The sequence below is a fragment of the Arachis duranensis genome, unplaced genomic scaffold (genome assembly GCF_000817695.3).
Source record: "Arachis duranensis cultivar V14167 unplaced genomic scaffold, aradu.V14167.gnm2.J7QH unplaced_Scaffold_232525, whole genome shotgun sequence".
In the NCBI taxonomy this organism is placed as follows: Eukaryota; Viridiplantae; Streptophyta; class Magnoliopsida; order Fabales; family Fabaceae; genus Arachis; species Arachis duranensis.
The window spans coordinates 494,678-509,133 of NW_026264851.1; the positions used below are offsets into that span (position 1 = coordinate 494,678).

General features: G+C 28.3%; 1 protein-coding gene across 2 annotated transcripts; it reads right to left on the reverse strand.

Annotated features, from left to right (window-relative positions):
• Positions 1–4,315: 4,315 nt before the first annotated feature.
• LOC127744056 (putative axial regulator YABBY 2) lies at positions 4,316–11,924 on the reverse strand. 2 transcript variants are annotated; one of them, XM_052256327.1, is made up of 6 exons: positions 11,669–11,924; positions 9,368–9,496; positions 9,077–9,212; positions 8,066–8,114; positions 6,759–6,834; positions 4,316–4,735 (listed from the first exon to the last, which is right to left on the reverse strand). In XM_052256327.1, exons 1-6 carry the CDS (start codon positions 11,732–11,734, stop codon positions 4,631–4,633), a joined length of 561 nt encoding a protein of 186 aa, XP_052112287.1. In that variant the 5' UTR covers positions 11,735–11,924; the 3' UTR covers positions 4,316–4,630. The 2 variants fall into 2 exon arrangements, with proteins under 2 accessions (XP_052112287.1, XP_052112288.1); XM_052256328.1 differs by having other exon boundaries at positions 9,077–9,206; positions 11,669–11,911.
• Positions 11,925–14,456: the final 2,532 nt, after the last annotated feature.

Genomic DNA, 14,456 nt, shown 5'->3' on the forward strand with positions numbered 1-14,456 from the left:
TATTTTAATGCTAATTATTATGAATTTCAGTAATATTTATATAAAATTTAATCATATATTATTTGTACAGCAAAATACTTAATTTAACCACTTACTATTTTAACATTTTTACAGATACGAATTTAAATACCTAATTCTATTATTATAATATAAAACCTTTTTCTACACTTTTGACAGAAAAATAACAATTAAATTTAAATAATTATTACATTTTATCCATCTATAAATTAATTTTTTATCTGATAATAATTTATTATTTACTATTTACTTATTATTAATATTTAATGAAAATATGATATAATACTTTTGTGTAAACGAATCCACACCAAGAGTATTGTGTAATATAGACACACTACAACTTAGGATAACTTCAGTTTGATTCTTTTTAATAGGATGCCAATATTGATTAATCTCTTTTTTAAATATTAATAAAGAGAGAAAACATTTTTTTTATTGACACACTTCATGTTATTATTACACCCATTTATATGCATATAATGAATGCAAAATATTCTGTACATATAAAATCACTAAATTAGTTATCATCTTAATCAGATATATGATCTTATTTTTCTGTTATATATAATTAGAGCATGCAAATTCTTGCTTTTGGTCTATACAGTATACATTTTCTTTAGATATTGAATGAAACAATTATAAATAATATTTTTTACATTAAAGTAATAAATCTTAAGATTATTATGTATACAAAAAATATATATAAATTACAAATAGTGTATTTAAATAAAAATTACATCATTTAAATAAAAAACAAAGTTTAAGAATAAATAATTGAGATAATTATTATATTAGTGTGTGTGGTCCGTAAAAGAATCTCTCGTTGTTTGGGAATCATGGTCCTACCGGGTAATGGCAGCCAAGCACAATGAAATGACAGTCCGAAATGGTTTGCAGAGACATCCATTTATTATTTTCTGAAAACCAAAGATAAAGTCAAGTAGTCATCTTATCAATGTCACAATGTCTATGTGTGTTATGTTTTTGTGTATAAGCCTATGGGGTGTTTTTCTTTTTTTTTCTTTTTTTCTTTTTTTTTTCCCTCAAATCTGGTCTACAAGATAAAGTATATTTTTTATTTTTAATATTTATAATTTTTTTAAAAATATTTATAATATTTAGTTTTATTAAAATTTGTTCTTAATATTTTTTATATTATTTAGTTTTATTTTTAATATTTTTTATTTTTGTCAAAATTATTTTTGAATATTTTTAATATTGTCTCTAATATTTTAGATAGAATTATTATTTAGGAATAATTTTAAAATAATAAAAAATATTAGAGATAAAATTAAATAAAATTAAACGTTAAGAATATTTTTAACGAAAACAAAAAATGTTAAGAAAAAAACATATTTCACCCAATAAATTATCTTTTAAATTACGTTGTGTTTTAATTTGTATATAATAATTGAGATACGGATATAAATAAAAAGTCATATATATTAAATTTGGAAACAGGTATACACATATAAAATAATTTGCTTTTTGTCTTCCGAAAAATAAAACTAAAAAAACAACGAACTTATATAATTTTATAATTTTATATATATTTATGTCTTATTCTAATTATCAAACGTTGTTGTCTTGAAGCATATGAAATGCGCTTACTTAAAATGTTTACAATCATATGCGTCTATACATAAATTAGACATAAAATGTAAAACAAAAATAAATAAATTGTAAAAGTTTTGAAACAACATTCATTTATGTTTTTTCTCCCAACTATATCTCTGTTTTCTTGTTTGTTTCAGACAAGATCCAAGCCACACATGGGATCCAATTAAGCCAGCAAACCTGCTTGATTTGACGTCTCAGATTCTGTACTTTTAACCTTATCCCACCAGACAAACCTTTAACCTTCTCTTTGATCACTCTTCACACTCTCTCACTATTATATATATTTATATATATTTATCTTCACTTCATATAATCATCCATCATAATCATATGTTTAATAGTAGTTACTAGTTAGTACTATGCAAACAACATGAATATTATGATCCTTATTATATACACAATCTTGTCAAAGTAATGTAACGTAGTTAATAACTTCATTTTAGATGAAAATGTTTACATGTTATTACTACCTACAACTAATTCAGTCATGGTACATTATTTAACATAATCATTACCATAGATTATAATATAGTGTTGTTAGTTTATTATTACTTTAAAATCTAAAATAATCATGTCACGTCTTTCATAAAGTTATTTTCAAAAAAAAAAAAAAGAAAAAAAGAAAGAGAAACGAGAAACTCTCTCAATAGTGAATACCAATTAATTACTTGAAATTGAAAATTTGAATGGAATGTAATATAAGCATGTGAGGGGAGTGAGGTGCGGGTATAGGTTGTTATATAAGGATCATGAGGGGCAGCGAATGTAGTACGTAGCAGTGGTTTCCTTAAATCAAGGATCGAAGATGATGAATCAGAGACAAGAAAGACCCCATTAGATTTAGGGCATCACTAAATAGTGAACTATTTTACATAAAGCCTTTTGACCAATTATAGCATATCCCACTCCTACTACTGTATGTCTAACATACGTCATGTCAATATGACAACCATTTTTTTGTAGCTACTCCATTTTCATTATCAATTCTCATTGGAAAAATAAAATCATTGTTGTTATTATTATTACTATTTTATTTTCGGTAATACTATATATACTAATATTTTTTAGTTAAATTTAATTAAGTTGATATAAATCTAATAATATATATATATATGCTATTTATTTTTTATTTTTTGCGCTTCTACAACACAGAAATTTTTGTAAAATTATATTTATTAATATAGTACAAAAATTTTTTCGCATATCACAAACTAATCAATATATATGAGAAGCCAATGATAATAAATGAGGATGAGAGAAAATAGAGAAAAAAAAATTAAACAATAATAACAAGATAATGATGGCATTAGCGAAGAAGAAGACAATGATAACAACAACGATGATGAAGACAACCGTTGATAAAAGAGGCCCAAGAAGATGATAAGGACAATAATAAAAGAGGAGAAAGAAAAAGAGAAAATAACAACAAAAAAAAACAACAGCATCAATATATGTACGAAAGAAAAAAGGCACACGAAAATAAACTTACATCTAACTTTACTATATTATTATTTACAACAATGATTGATATTTTTTAGTAGTAATCATAGGCTATATGTTACCTTTCTTTTTCTTTTACCTCTTCGTATGGTTTTACCACAAAAATAATATTTTTAGAAATAATATTTGTATTATTATTTTTTCCCTAAAAGGTGTTAGGAAGATATATATAAATCTCATGACTGAGCAGAACCTCAAAATTGGGATCTCAACTCATTTTCCATAGATAGTTAGTTCTTGTTAACATTGCTTTTTGTGAAACTTGGACATGCTACGAATTTAGGAATAGAAGGAAAAAGGAAATTAGGGTTTTACTTTAATCATCCCCTTCTTACAATTCCTTTTTCCTTAAAAGATTAAAAAAATAACTTCTGCTAAAATGACAGTGAAGACATGCATGCAACACTGTGTATTGTTCCTTTAAGAAGGCTGTGCTGCACAATAGGTATATATATATATATATATATATATCTATGATTTTTTGGCATAGCTGTGCTCCAAATATAACCATTACCTTTTTGTAATTTTATATTTTTAATTAATTATTACCTCTGTTTTTCTTTAGGCCCTTATTAAATTAACTGAGGAACAATAATATTTTTCTTGCTTCATAATATTTATCATTTTAAAAAAAATTACATTTGAATGGTATGTATTAGATTTTTATTATAAGATAGAAGAAGTATAATGTTATTTATGTATATATCATGCAGTAAATGGGGACTATAGGAAGAGAGACACAAAACACTATTTAGAGTAGGTGCATGAAAACATACACAAATTTGTGTCTGTATATATAATGTTTACCATTAATGATACATTTTAATATATGGGGTTTGAGGAATCATATATAGTTCAAATAAACCCAGAGCACAAAGCTCCAAGGAAGAAACACCCTTCAACAATAAAACATGTATAAAGAAAAACACGGTGGTTAAAAGACTGTTCCACTGGGTAACGAACAACTTATACCCAAAAAGGGTCAAACAGTAACAATTTCAAAAATGAAAAGCACTATTCATGTGGTCCTCATCAGCTTCATTGGATTATCATCGAAAGAATAAAATATATAGTAGTAAATAATAAGATTCCATCATCATCAATAATTGCAATCATAGATAATAAGAGAAATACATAGATACTTAGATAGATAGATTATTATTACTACTAATCAAAATGAGATGGATCTGTTTTAATAATAATAAGTGTAGTACAGTGTAATGTTGACTTAATAAAGTGCTGTCCAGATAACAACAATTAATGCTATAACAAGAATAGCAATAATAATAATAATCATTTCATAACAACTATAACATATAATAGGGCAATACAAATATACTATTAAACGTGAGAGGATGAGGTTAATGTTCAGGAAAGTTTATCCCATCCAGTTGTGTATGATTGGGATATCTGATCAACCCTCTCATATTTTTTCACAGATTTAGGTCAAGCATAGAAAAAACCAGCTGATACTCATAGGCTTCCATTTATATCAGTAGAATCCATTAGACTTTTGAGTCCCTTCCCCTTGGTCCAACTTTGCTTGTTTGTTTCCATCCAGCTTTAATCCAAAGTGAATGTGAGGGAAATGAGCCCACTGCATTATTCAAATATTTAATATAATTAATAATAATTTATAAGATCAGACAACAATCAAAAGAGAGAATTAAACTATATAACATGCAGCAAAATAATTAATTAACCTTCATAATACTTTCAAGGGTAAATTTCACTCAGCTGTAGGACCGAAGTTAGCTAGGGGTCATTTTATATATATAAATATAACTCATCAACATTATGAAAAATAATCATTAAAAATTTAAACACCTATTTCATTTACACTCATATAGTCATTTTTTTAGAATTACTATTATTATTTTCAATGATCAATTCTTGTAATATTTTTAAGTTTCACGCCTTAACCTATATGTGGTTTTAGATATGTGATGTACTACAAATTAATATCATGCATAACATTTTGCACTGCCTATATATAGAAGCAATTTGACTAAAGAAAAGCATAATTAAAATGGAGGTTATGCATAAATATGACTAGGGCCCCTAGCTTTGTTGCATATATGATTGGGAAGTTTGGGCTAATATCATCATGAACAATGGAATTGAAGATGCATGCATGTACATAATGATCAAAATTATGAATTTTGCTGATATAAATTACACGTCATATGTAGAGCACGTGAAAAATTAAAAAAGGGATAGTACGTCTTTTATCTATTGATACAAGTTTTAACCGAATCATATCTAAGGTATATATACCCTGATGTTTTAGCCAGAAATCACTTAAAAGTAGCAGTTTCATACAGCATCCATATATAGGGCAAAAGGATAAAAAATAGAAGTATTATATTAATTATTTATGGTAAAAACCTCTTTTCAACTTTGGAATGATCAGTATTGTAACTAAAGAATTTTTTACAGTATTTACAAATTTTGTCTAAATTACTTAAATGAAAATGTTGGGAGATGTATTTATTATGGGGTGAAAACTCAGGTGAAGTCGGCTTCACGTGAAGTTGATATCTGAAAGTCGTTAGATAAAAATTTAGTCAAATCAGTCAAATCATTTAACGACTCTCAGATATCAATTGCACGTGAAGTCGACTTCACAATGGAGTTCAATTTTTTTTAATATAAAATTAGAACATGTGTAATTTTTAGACATTATATATAGAACTCGTCTTAGTATTATTATGATTAAAGTAAGGTAAAATGAGATACAATGTTTTAGTTTTCAAGAGATTGAAGATATGTTATTTTTTCAATATATTGTTTTTTTCTTAGTCTCTATGAGTTAAGCATTTCCTCCTTTTTCTTTTCTCTAATAAAAAAAAATTAGAGAAGCGAAAGCAAATGCTCTTTCCTAGGAGAATATTTTTATATCATCATTTCCCTCGTACAGACTTCGCTAAGCAATCGCATTTGAATTCTTTAGGAATGATTATTTTGTCGTAACCAAATATGTGTGTAAATCTTGTATATTATGTCTCACATTTGTCCCTACATCTTCTTTTACACCATTTTTGGTTAGAGGAGATTGGTTCCTTTGCAGGGTCCACTTATCTGCTAGGATTTCAGGACTTATAACCTCATTTTCTTACCAATCTTTGTACGTAAAAAACGTGTAGAAATTTAATCTGATGGATAAATACTATCATGGCTGCATGTATACACAGTCTGTCATTATTAGATTAAAGATTATTTACGGAATTAAAGGTTAAAGATTTAGGATACAATGTATACATATATTTTAAGAAATATTGGTATATATATTTTTATAAATTTATAATAAAAAATGTATATTAATATCACTTAATTTTTTTTTTAAATCCAAATTAGTATAACTCTGACCAGACTATATTTGTTCTTTCTCTTACGAATCACGTATTCAGAAGATATATAAAACAGAAAAAAAAAACTGATTGATAAATATTTCAATTGAGTTTGATAAAAAGAACTATGCAGTTGCCGCGTCCACCGAGGTCAAAGAGCAGCGAGCAATAAAGTGATGGAAAAAAATAGTGATAGGCCATAGATGAATTCATATGACAGAATGAATATGCAGAAAATGGAAAAATAATAATAAAAGCTCTCAAACTCACATTTTTGGCTGCTGTGCTGAAAGCTTCCCTGTGGCTTATGTCTGGGTTGCTAGCCTTAATTCTTTGGATTTCCTCCCTGATTAATTCAAATGCAACCACCAGCTGTTATCTTTCTATTTTTTTTTCATAACTAAATCATCTATTCTTCAATAAATTATATGCTAAATATAATATAGTAGATTTTTGAAAATTTTTAATAACCAAAATTTATTAGCTAAAAATTGTCAAAATTTATTACTTTTAACTTTATTTAATATATCTTGTAATAAATAAATACAAAATAAAACAAATTTTGACCTTTTTTTGTTAACTTCTAGCATTACCATTTTCAAAATAACTGATTTAGATATCCAAAGTTTGACTACGTTTAATTATCCTTATAATAATTTAATCAGCAAATCTCCATGTGAACCGGAAATGGAAATTGAGATAATAACTTCAGGGCCACATTTGCATATTTGTCAAGATGCTAGTAAAAATAGTTAAATTAACTGACTTTTGATCACTAAATTAAACTCCTGTCTTTTTTTTCTTTTATATTGGATAAATCAAGGTTTTGTAGATGAATAATGCTATTTATACCCATGTCACAGTAAATCTTACTTGTGAAAAGATGTCAGCCACTGGAAATATTATTTAAAAAGATAAAAACATAGATATTAATTGTAAAATTCTATCTGTCTGTCTATCTATCTATCTATGTATCTATCTATCTATGATTTAATATATTACATATAAGATTCATCATAAATTTAAGTCAATATTAAATTCTTCAAGTCTATGTATCCGCAACACTTTTCTTTGTAAGAAAGCTAGCATTTTAATATGGTCTGTGTTGTTCTCCAATTTTTGAATAATCTATTTTTGGAAAAAATAAAAAACCTAAACTATTATAACTTGTTCTTTTTGTTTTTATTACTTCAACTCTTTAACCTTCAAATCGTGATTATTAATTCTTTTTTTCATCTTGATAAACTGCATTCATATGGTAACAAACTAACAATACATTTATAATGGGACCAAATCATGAAACTCACATCTAGTAGTTTTTATGTAAAGTTAATATTTAAAAATTATTAGATAATTTAATAAGTCTAAATAAATTATCATCTAATGATTTTCAATTATGATACGAAGCCAACTGTATATAAATGTTCACCATAAATATATTATGCTATAAGCACGTATAAGTGATAACCTACCAAAAAGAAAAAAGGAATAATCAAGTTTACAGTATACTAGAGTGTATGGGAAAATGTAACGATGTTGACGATTTAAAAATTGTAAATCCGAAATATTATACTTACTTAATGAACCGGTTATAAGCAGAAGGAACACGTTGTCTCTTTTCCGGAGCTGTGATGATCAAAAGATTATTTAGTATGAATATATTGATGAGTAGATTACATACAGAATGTAACTATAATTTATATATAACGGTGATAAATTAGTTTTTTATTAACACGCACTAAAATATGATTTTATAAATCCATTAATCAAAATCATATTGAGCTATATATATATATACATACTAGCTAGAGGCAAAATTCACTGTTACATTGAATGGAATGTGATAAAAATTTCTGTATAAGGTTTGTGGTAACATATTTACGAAAAAAGCTAAGCATATGTGTTTAAAAGATAGCTTGATTTGTACAGGTTGTTAATTATTATTTAATTTGGGTGCTATGATGGTAGATTGTACTTATTATTATTGGGATCTGTCAAAATGAATTTGCATATGTTCTAGGGCACAGGCAAGACTGCAACCAAATTAAATAATCGATGGGTCTATTTATTTTTCTCATGTAAGGTCACTATCTGTGTTGAAGTGGGCACTTAACTTTGATGTAAGAAAAAAATGAAATGAAATGAAAAGGCCAATTTGGGTAGCATTGTACCAAAGAAAACCGGTTACTCAGAGAGATGGACGCCCACTCTCATGAAAAAAATAATCTGAGTTAGTTTCTCATATGACAAGTGACCTCAAAAATAATGATGTGTGTGTTTATTTTGCTTCTTCCATTAATTGTCATCTGCCACTTGTAGAGTTTTCAGTCTGAGTCTTTTTTGTCCTCAACTTCTGGCTCAAAAGGTTCACCTTCAGCCTGGCCTAGTTAAGTACTCTCTTGTTTCATTCATTCATTCATTAATTAACTTTAGCTTCATGATTCATCATCATCATCATGCCAAATGCTAACTACTATTTTCAATGAGACAAAAAACAAATGTATTTGTGTGTATATGTATGTTCAAAAAGAAATTAGCCTCTTTTTCCTACAAGAAACATGTATTTATTTGTGGAGTGTGAGACTCACGACGAATGGGAGGGATCCTAGGTTGGGGATCATGGTCTACAGGATCAAATGCTGCTGATAACTTGTTGCATCTTGACGAGGATGATCCCAGTTCCTTGCTGCTTGGATCTTGGAAGCTCAGGTGCTGCTTCTGTGACTTGCATTGTCCACAATATAATTAATAGTAACACATAGAATTAATATATCAACCAAAGTCCAGTTTATGTGGCATACAAACAAATCTATATCCCAATAAATAAAGGGAAGGGAAGGAAGAGAAGGTGAAAGACATATATGTATGTATATATATACCTGATGATGGTGAGGGTCTTGAGGAGGCAATGCTTGAAGAGATGCTCCCATGTTAACTGATAGCAGATTGGCACAATGCCCACATCTAACTGTCACTATGGTCAGCAAACTGCTACATGGAACACTAACCTGCCAGTACCCATTTTTGGAATACAACATACACAACCAACCACACATATCATATTAATTACAACTTCATTATTTTTACAATTTCAGTAACTAATTAAAAGCTAAATCATCACCTGCTTAATTTCTCTCTTTCTCTCTCAATGCCAACACTCAAAACTTTGCACTATAACTAAGTGAAGGGAGAAATTAAACATCAAAGGTTAAGTAAAGTTGATTTTCAGGTTATAGATATATATATATGCAAGGTTTTGTAACATTTTGTTTGAACCATCACCACAGGAACGTAATATGTCTGAGCTTTCAATTCAAAACTCGTTGTTATATATGTCTGTAAGGTGCACTGAAGCTATATATAGCACATTCCCAAGAAAAGAGGTTCCAAGCATGGACAAGAGAAAAAACAAAATTAAATCTTTGGAAGAGAAGACATAGATGAAAGAGAGGTTAAAGATGAGGACAAGAAGCTAGGAAGCTTGAGATACGGAGGTGAGTAATAATATTTGCTTTCATTATGAGAGAGAAAGCTGAATGAATGTGAATGGACTCTGATCTATCTACTTTTTATAATATTAATGGGGTGTCCACTTTGCTTGTGTATGTGTGTTGTATGTAGCAGCATATTGAATCATCCAAAATCCATGTTATAGTAGCAAGCAGCAAGGTGATATTGTGATATGAAATAAGGAACCTGACATGGGCTAATTCAAAAGTTAGCACTCTCACACAAATGTCTCACTTTGCTTTTTGGCTGACACTGCAAGGCAAGGATGATAAAAGATGGAAATTGTAGCCTCATCGATAGAGAGAGAAGGGTGAAAGGGACTTGACTATGGAACGGGCCATGGCAACACCGTTAACCACTACTGCTACATAACAGATCACAGGCTATGAATAAAGGAAAAAACAGAGATATTATGATGAAAGGCATCAGAGAGAGTGTGGTAAAAGTAACCAAAACCCTTTTTTTTTCCTATAAAAAAAAAAACTAAAGCTATAATAATAATAATTAAGGAAGAGTAAATTAAACAAACACATAGAGTGCATTATTTTTGGGTGGTGGGAAAATGGGATTTTGTCTTGATGTGATAATCTCTATCTCTAATATCTCTGAGAGGTTCTTGTAGAAAAGAAAAGAGAGGACACTGCATCAGTACACTTAAAAGAAACATGTCTGAAATTGTGAAAGAAAACTTGATCATCATCATCCGAAAAAAGAAGACGCTTCACTGCCAAAACTCATCATCATCATCAACACAACAACACAACATAGCACCCCTTAGTCCTTCATAACTCATCACACATACAGAAACAGATATACTTTTTGTAGAGAGAGAAATAGAAATAGAAATAGAAATAGAAAGAGAAAGAGAGATTTTAATTTCATGGAAAACCTTTGTGTTAATTATCCTCAAGTACATACAGAAAGCAAATTAAAGGGAAAAAATAATAAAAGAAAAAGAAAGAAAAGCTGAGACATTATATTATTGAAACATGGCTAGGCTTTTTGTACAAACATATAGCATATGAGATCATATATACCATGTTATTTGTAGTCACCTGAAGAACTAAAATAAATAAAAAGAGTAAGATAGAGGGGGAAATTAAAGAGCTCTCTATATATAGTAGAAGAAGAACCCTAATACACCTGGGAGTAGAGATAGAGTAGCCCTACCTACTCATCGTAGCCCTTATATATATATTATGCTTTTTAATTTCATATAAATTAATCAAAATCTTGAAAAATTTCTTAGTTCTGACTTACAAATCTCCATTTTCATCTCTCAAATTAGGACAATTCTTAATTATTACTTCCTCAATGAAAGATCCACAATATATACATAACACCTTTACCTCTAAGCAACACAGCTGAACCAAAACTCAGTTTTCATTTTTCTCATAAAATATAAGTTACTATGTAGTAGGAGGAGTCAAATCAAATTCTCGATCTAAAGCACATTCCAGCTTAGAAATTCACTTCAATTTCGATCTTCGCTATAATCGTGATCTCGATAACACAGGAAATAGAACATAGCAGCTCATCATGAACAAGAAATTGTATGTTATATTAAACGAGGTAAGCTTAATTAGAAGAAGAACAAGATGAGAAGATTAAAATTAAAGAAGCGAGGAAGAAGAAGAAGAAGAAGGAAGAAGATGAACTCAGAATTGTACCGCTAGAGTGGTGTTGCAGAAGTTGCAGTAAACATAACAAACACGTTCGGTTCCCATCATGTCCATTTTTTTTTAAATAAAAAATAAAATATTTGTTGTGAAGAGTGAGTGTTCTTTATTGGCTGTGCTTAGTAGGTTTATATAGAGAGATCAAAGAAGAAGAAGGAGGAGGAGAAGAGAAATAAAGAGAATTCTTTGGCTGAAACAAAGTGCACACAGCACAAGCTTAGCTAGATAGATCAATGGATTTATTACAAGAGACCCCAGAAGAAAACAACAAAGAAAAATTAAAGGTTAGTAAAAAGGAGAAAGAAACTTTCTTATTACTATTATTACTATTTGTTTTTTGTTTTTTCATTTTTATTATTATTATTAATGGGAAAAGATGGAAAGGGAAAGGATGTGTACAAAAATCTCAATGGTGAGGATGGGACTAGTCTGGTCGGGGGGTGGGGTTAGCGGCTTTTGATTTTTGAAAGAAAAGATGGATTATAGGATCTATCTATGTCTATGTATATATCATCAAAATGTGTAACAATTCAAATCACCCCTATTATTTTCTACATCCTAGGTGTTAACCCAATGCCACAAAATTTTATTCGCTTGATTTAAAAAGTTTATAATTATATTTATTAGGACTACTAAATAGTAAATACTAAATACTCCTGTCTTAATACTAGTAAAATTGTTTGAATAATTAGAGTTAAATTGAAAATGATTGATATTGCAATTGAAATTGGTTGTGCGCGTGTTATTGAGGGGAGAGTGGTGTGTTATGATTGAGAAAATGAGTGGGTGGGAGTGACCCATCTCTCTAAGGGCACCCTGCCCTTTGTGTAGCGGACTAGGGGGGCGAGATATTAATGCTTCGGAATGTTTAAGGGCTCTTAGTATTATTATTATTATTCAAGAGAGAGAGAGAAGAAAGAAAGGTTATAGGGATCAGAGAAGACATGCTTACAATTTGTGTCATTCAAGTTTGATTATGCTATTATGCATCTCAAAAGAAAAGCAGGGTGACAAATGGTGGGTTTGCTTGCTTAGTTTACCACTTTCTTCATTCTTTGATATTTTTATTTATTTGTCTTAACAACACTTTTTCAAAGTCTATTCTGACCCTCAATATTGGGCTACACAACAACACAATCTTTGTTCAAGTTGAAGGAACACTGAGAAGGGTGTGCTAAATCAAGCTGTCTAAATCAAATTATTCTAAAGTCCTAATAAGAGTGTGAGTTTGTGTTTTTAATTACAATACATATAATAAGTCAACAGGAATTGTTGCAAGGGTGTTACTAATAATGACGTCGAAAAGACTATTGAAAATAGCAAACACTCCAAATTAGCTTTTGTCCATTTTTGTGTCTTGTTATCTATTCAGCTGTACTATTTTGCTAATTGATTAGACATATTACTGTCCATATATTCACCTATTTATTTCTATCTTAATTACTATTATTTCTTTCATTTTCATTTTCCTATTCTTAGCCTCCTTAATTAACTACTCATTCAAAATAATATATATCATTTACAGTTGTATTTGTATAAAATTAATAATTAGAAATTGTTACATGATAATTATATAATGATTTTAACTATTAATTTTATATAAAGACAATTTTACACTTGAATTTTTACCTTAACTTATATTACCTATATATAAACTTAAGAATTTTAATCTTTCTAAAAAAATATTTGCTTCTGTATTTTTAGATAATAATTTTAGAATTTATTTACTCATTATTTTCTTTGAAATTATTCTTTTATCCCTTTTCAGATCATTTTTATTATTCTCAACGCCATAATTTTACTTACCATCACTGCTGGTCACCATTCGTTGCTCCATCCAGTCACATTAATTCTAAATTTTAAATTATAATTTTTAAATTTTAAATTATAATTTTTAAATTTAGCTGAATTAACATTGGTTTTCATTTTTTTATTTTAATTTAACTAATGCATTTATTTCAACAAACTTAAAACTTCTTACTAAACCAAATGCTAAAGTGAAACAAATATCCAGCGCATTGAAACTATATAGTAGCATTTCAGAGAGGAAAGGCATATAACTTTCATTATTTGGGTGTGATTATAGGCATGTGCGTAAGTAAAGTTATTAAAGATTATTCCAATTTAAACTCTAATTTAAAGAATCTCTTTTATGGCCATCATGTAACTAAACTTAATATTTATTTGTGATATATATAAGAATAATAATCTTTAACCTATTATATTAATTGTTTTGATTAATCTCCGTATATTTAAGTCATCAATCAATCAATTCGCGTACAATTTTTATACAACTACCATAAACATTTGTATTTTTGAGTAACTTACTTTAATTTATATAAGAATGATACACAAATTGATTGTTCATTTATCATTTGTATAAGTAGTACTACTCCTTTAATATATAGTACATGGATAATAGGTATAATGAGTACTATAGCTAGCTAGAGAGGTTAGTTGGAAAAAAAAAAGGAAAAAACATAAATAAAAACCAAAAAACAAAAACAAAGACACCAACATTGAGCATAATGATAGTGTAACGTTGTCATAATAAATGTCAACTCTTACATATGGTATAAATGATAATCATATTGTCTATGGTCTTGAAATAGATTTCCAATTACAATTACGTATATAAATTTAGAAAATGATAGAGAACATTTTAATTTTAGATAAACAAAATAGATTGTACATGATCTATTATTCACAAGAACCAAGACGAGCACCCGAAGAATAAAACTTGGGAAGAACTACTATCATTTGCACCAAGTTGGTCTTC

Excerpts from the sequence above, each read along its gene's own strand:
- LOC127744056 (XM_052256327.1), bottom strand. The coding sequence starts at position 11,734 with ATGGACATGATGGGAACCGAACGTGTTTGTTATGTTTACTGCAACTTC. Across the intron at positions 9,497-11,668 it reads TCTGCAACACCACTCTAGCG|GTTAGTGTTCCATGTAGCAG; the intron begins GTACAATTCTGA and ends GGGTACTGGCAG. Across the intron at positions 6,835-8,065 it reads GCTTATAACCGGTTCATTAA|GGAGGAAATCCAAAGAATTA; the intron begins GTAAGTATAATA and ends TGAATTAATCAG.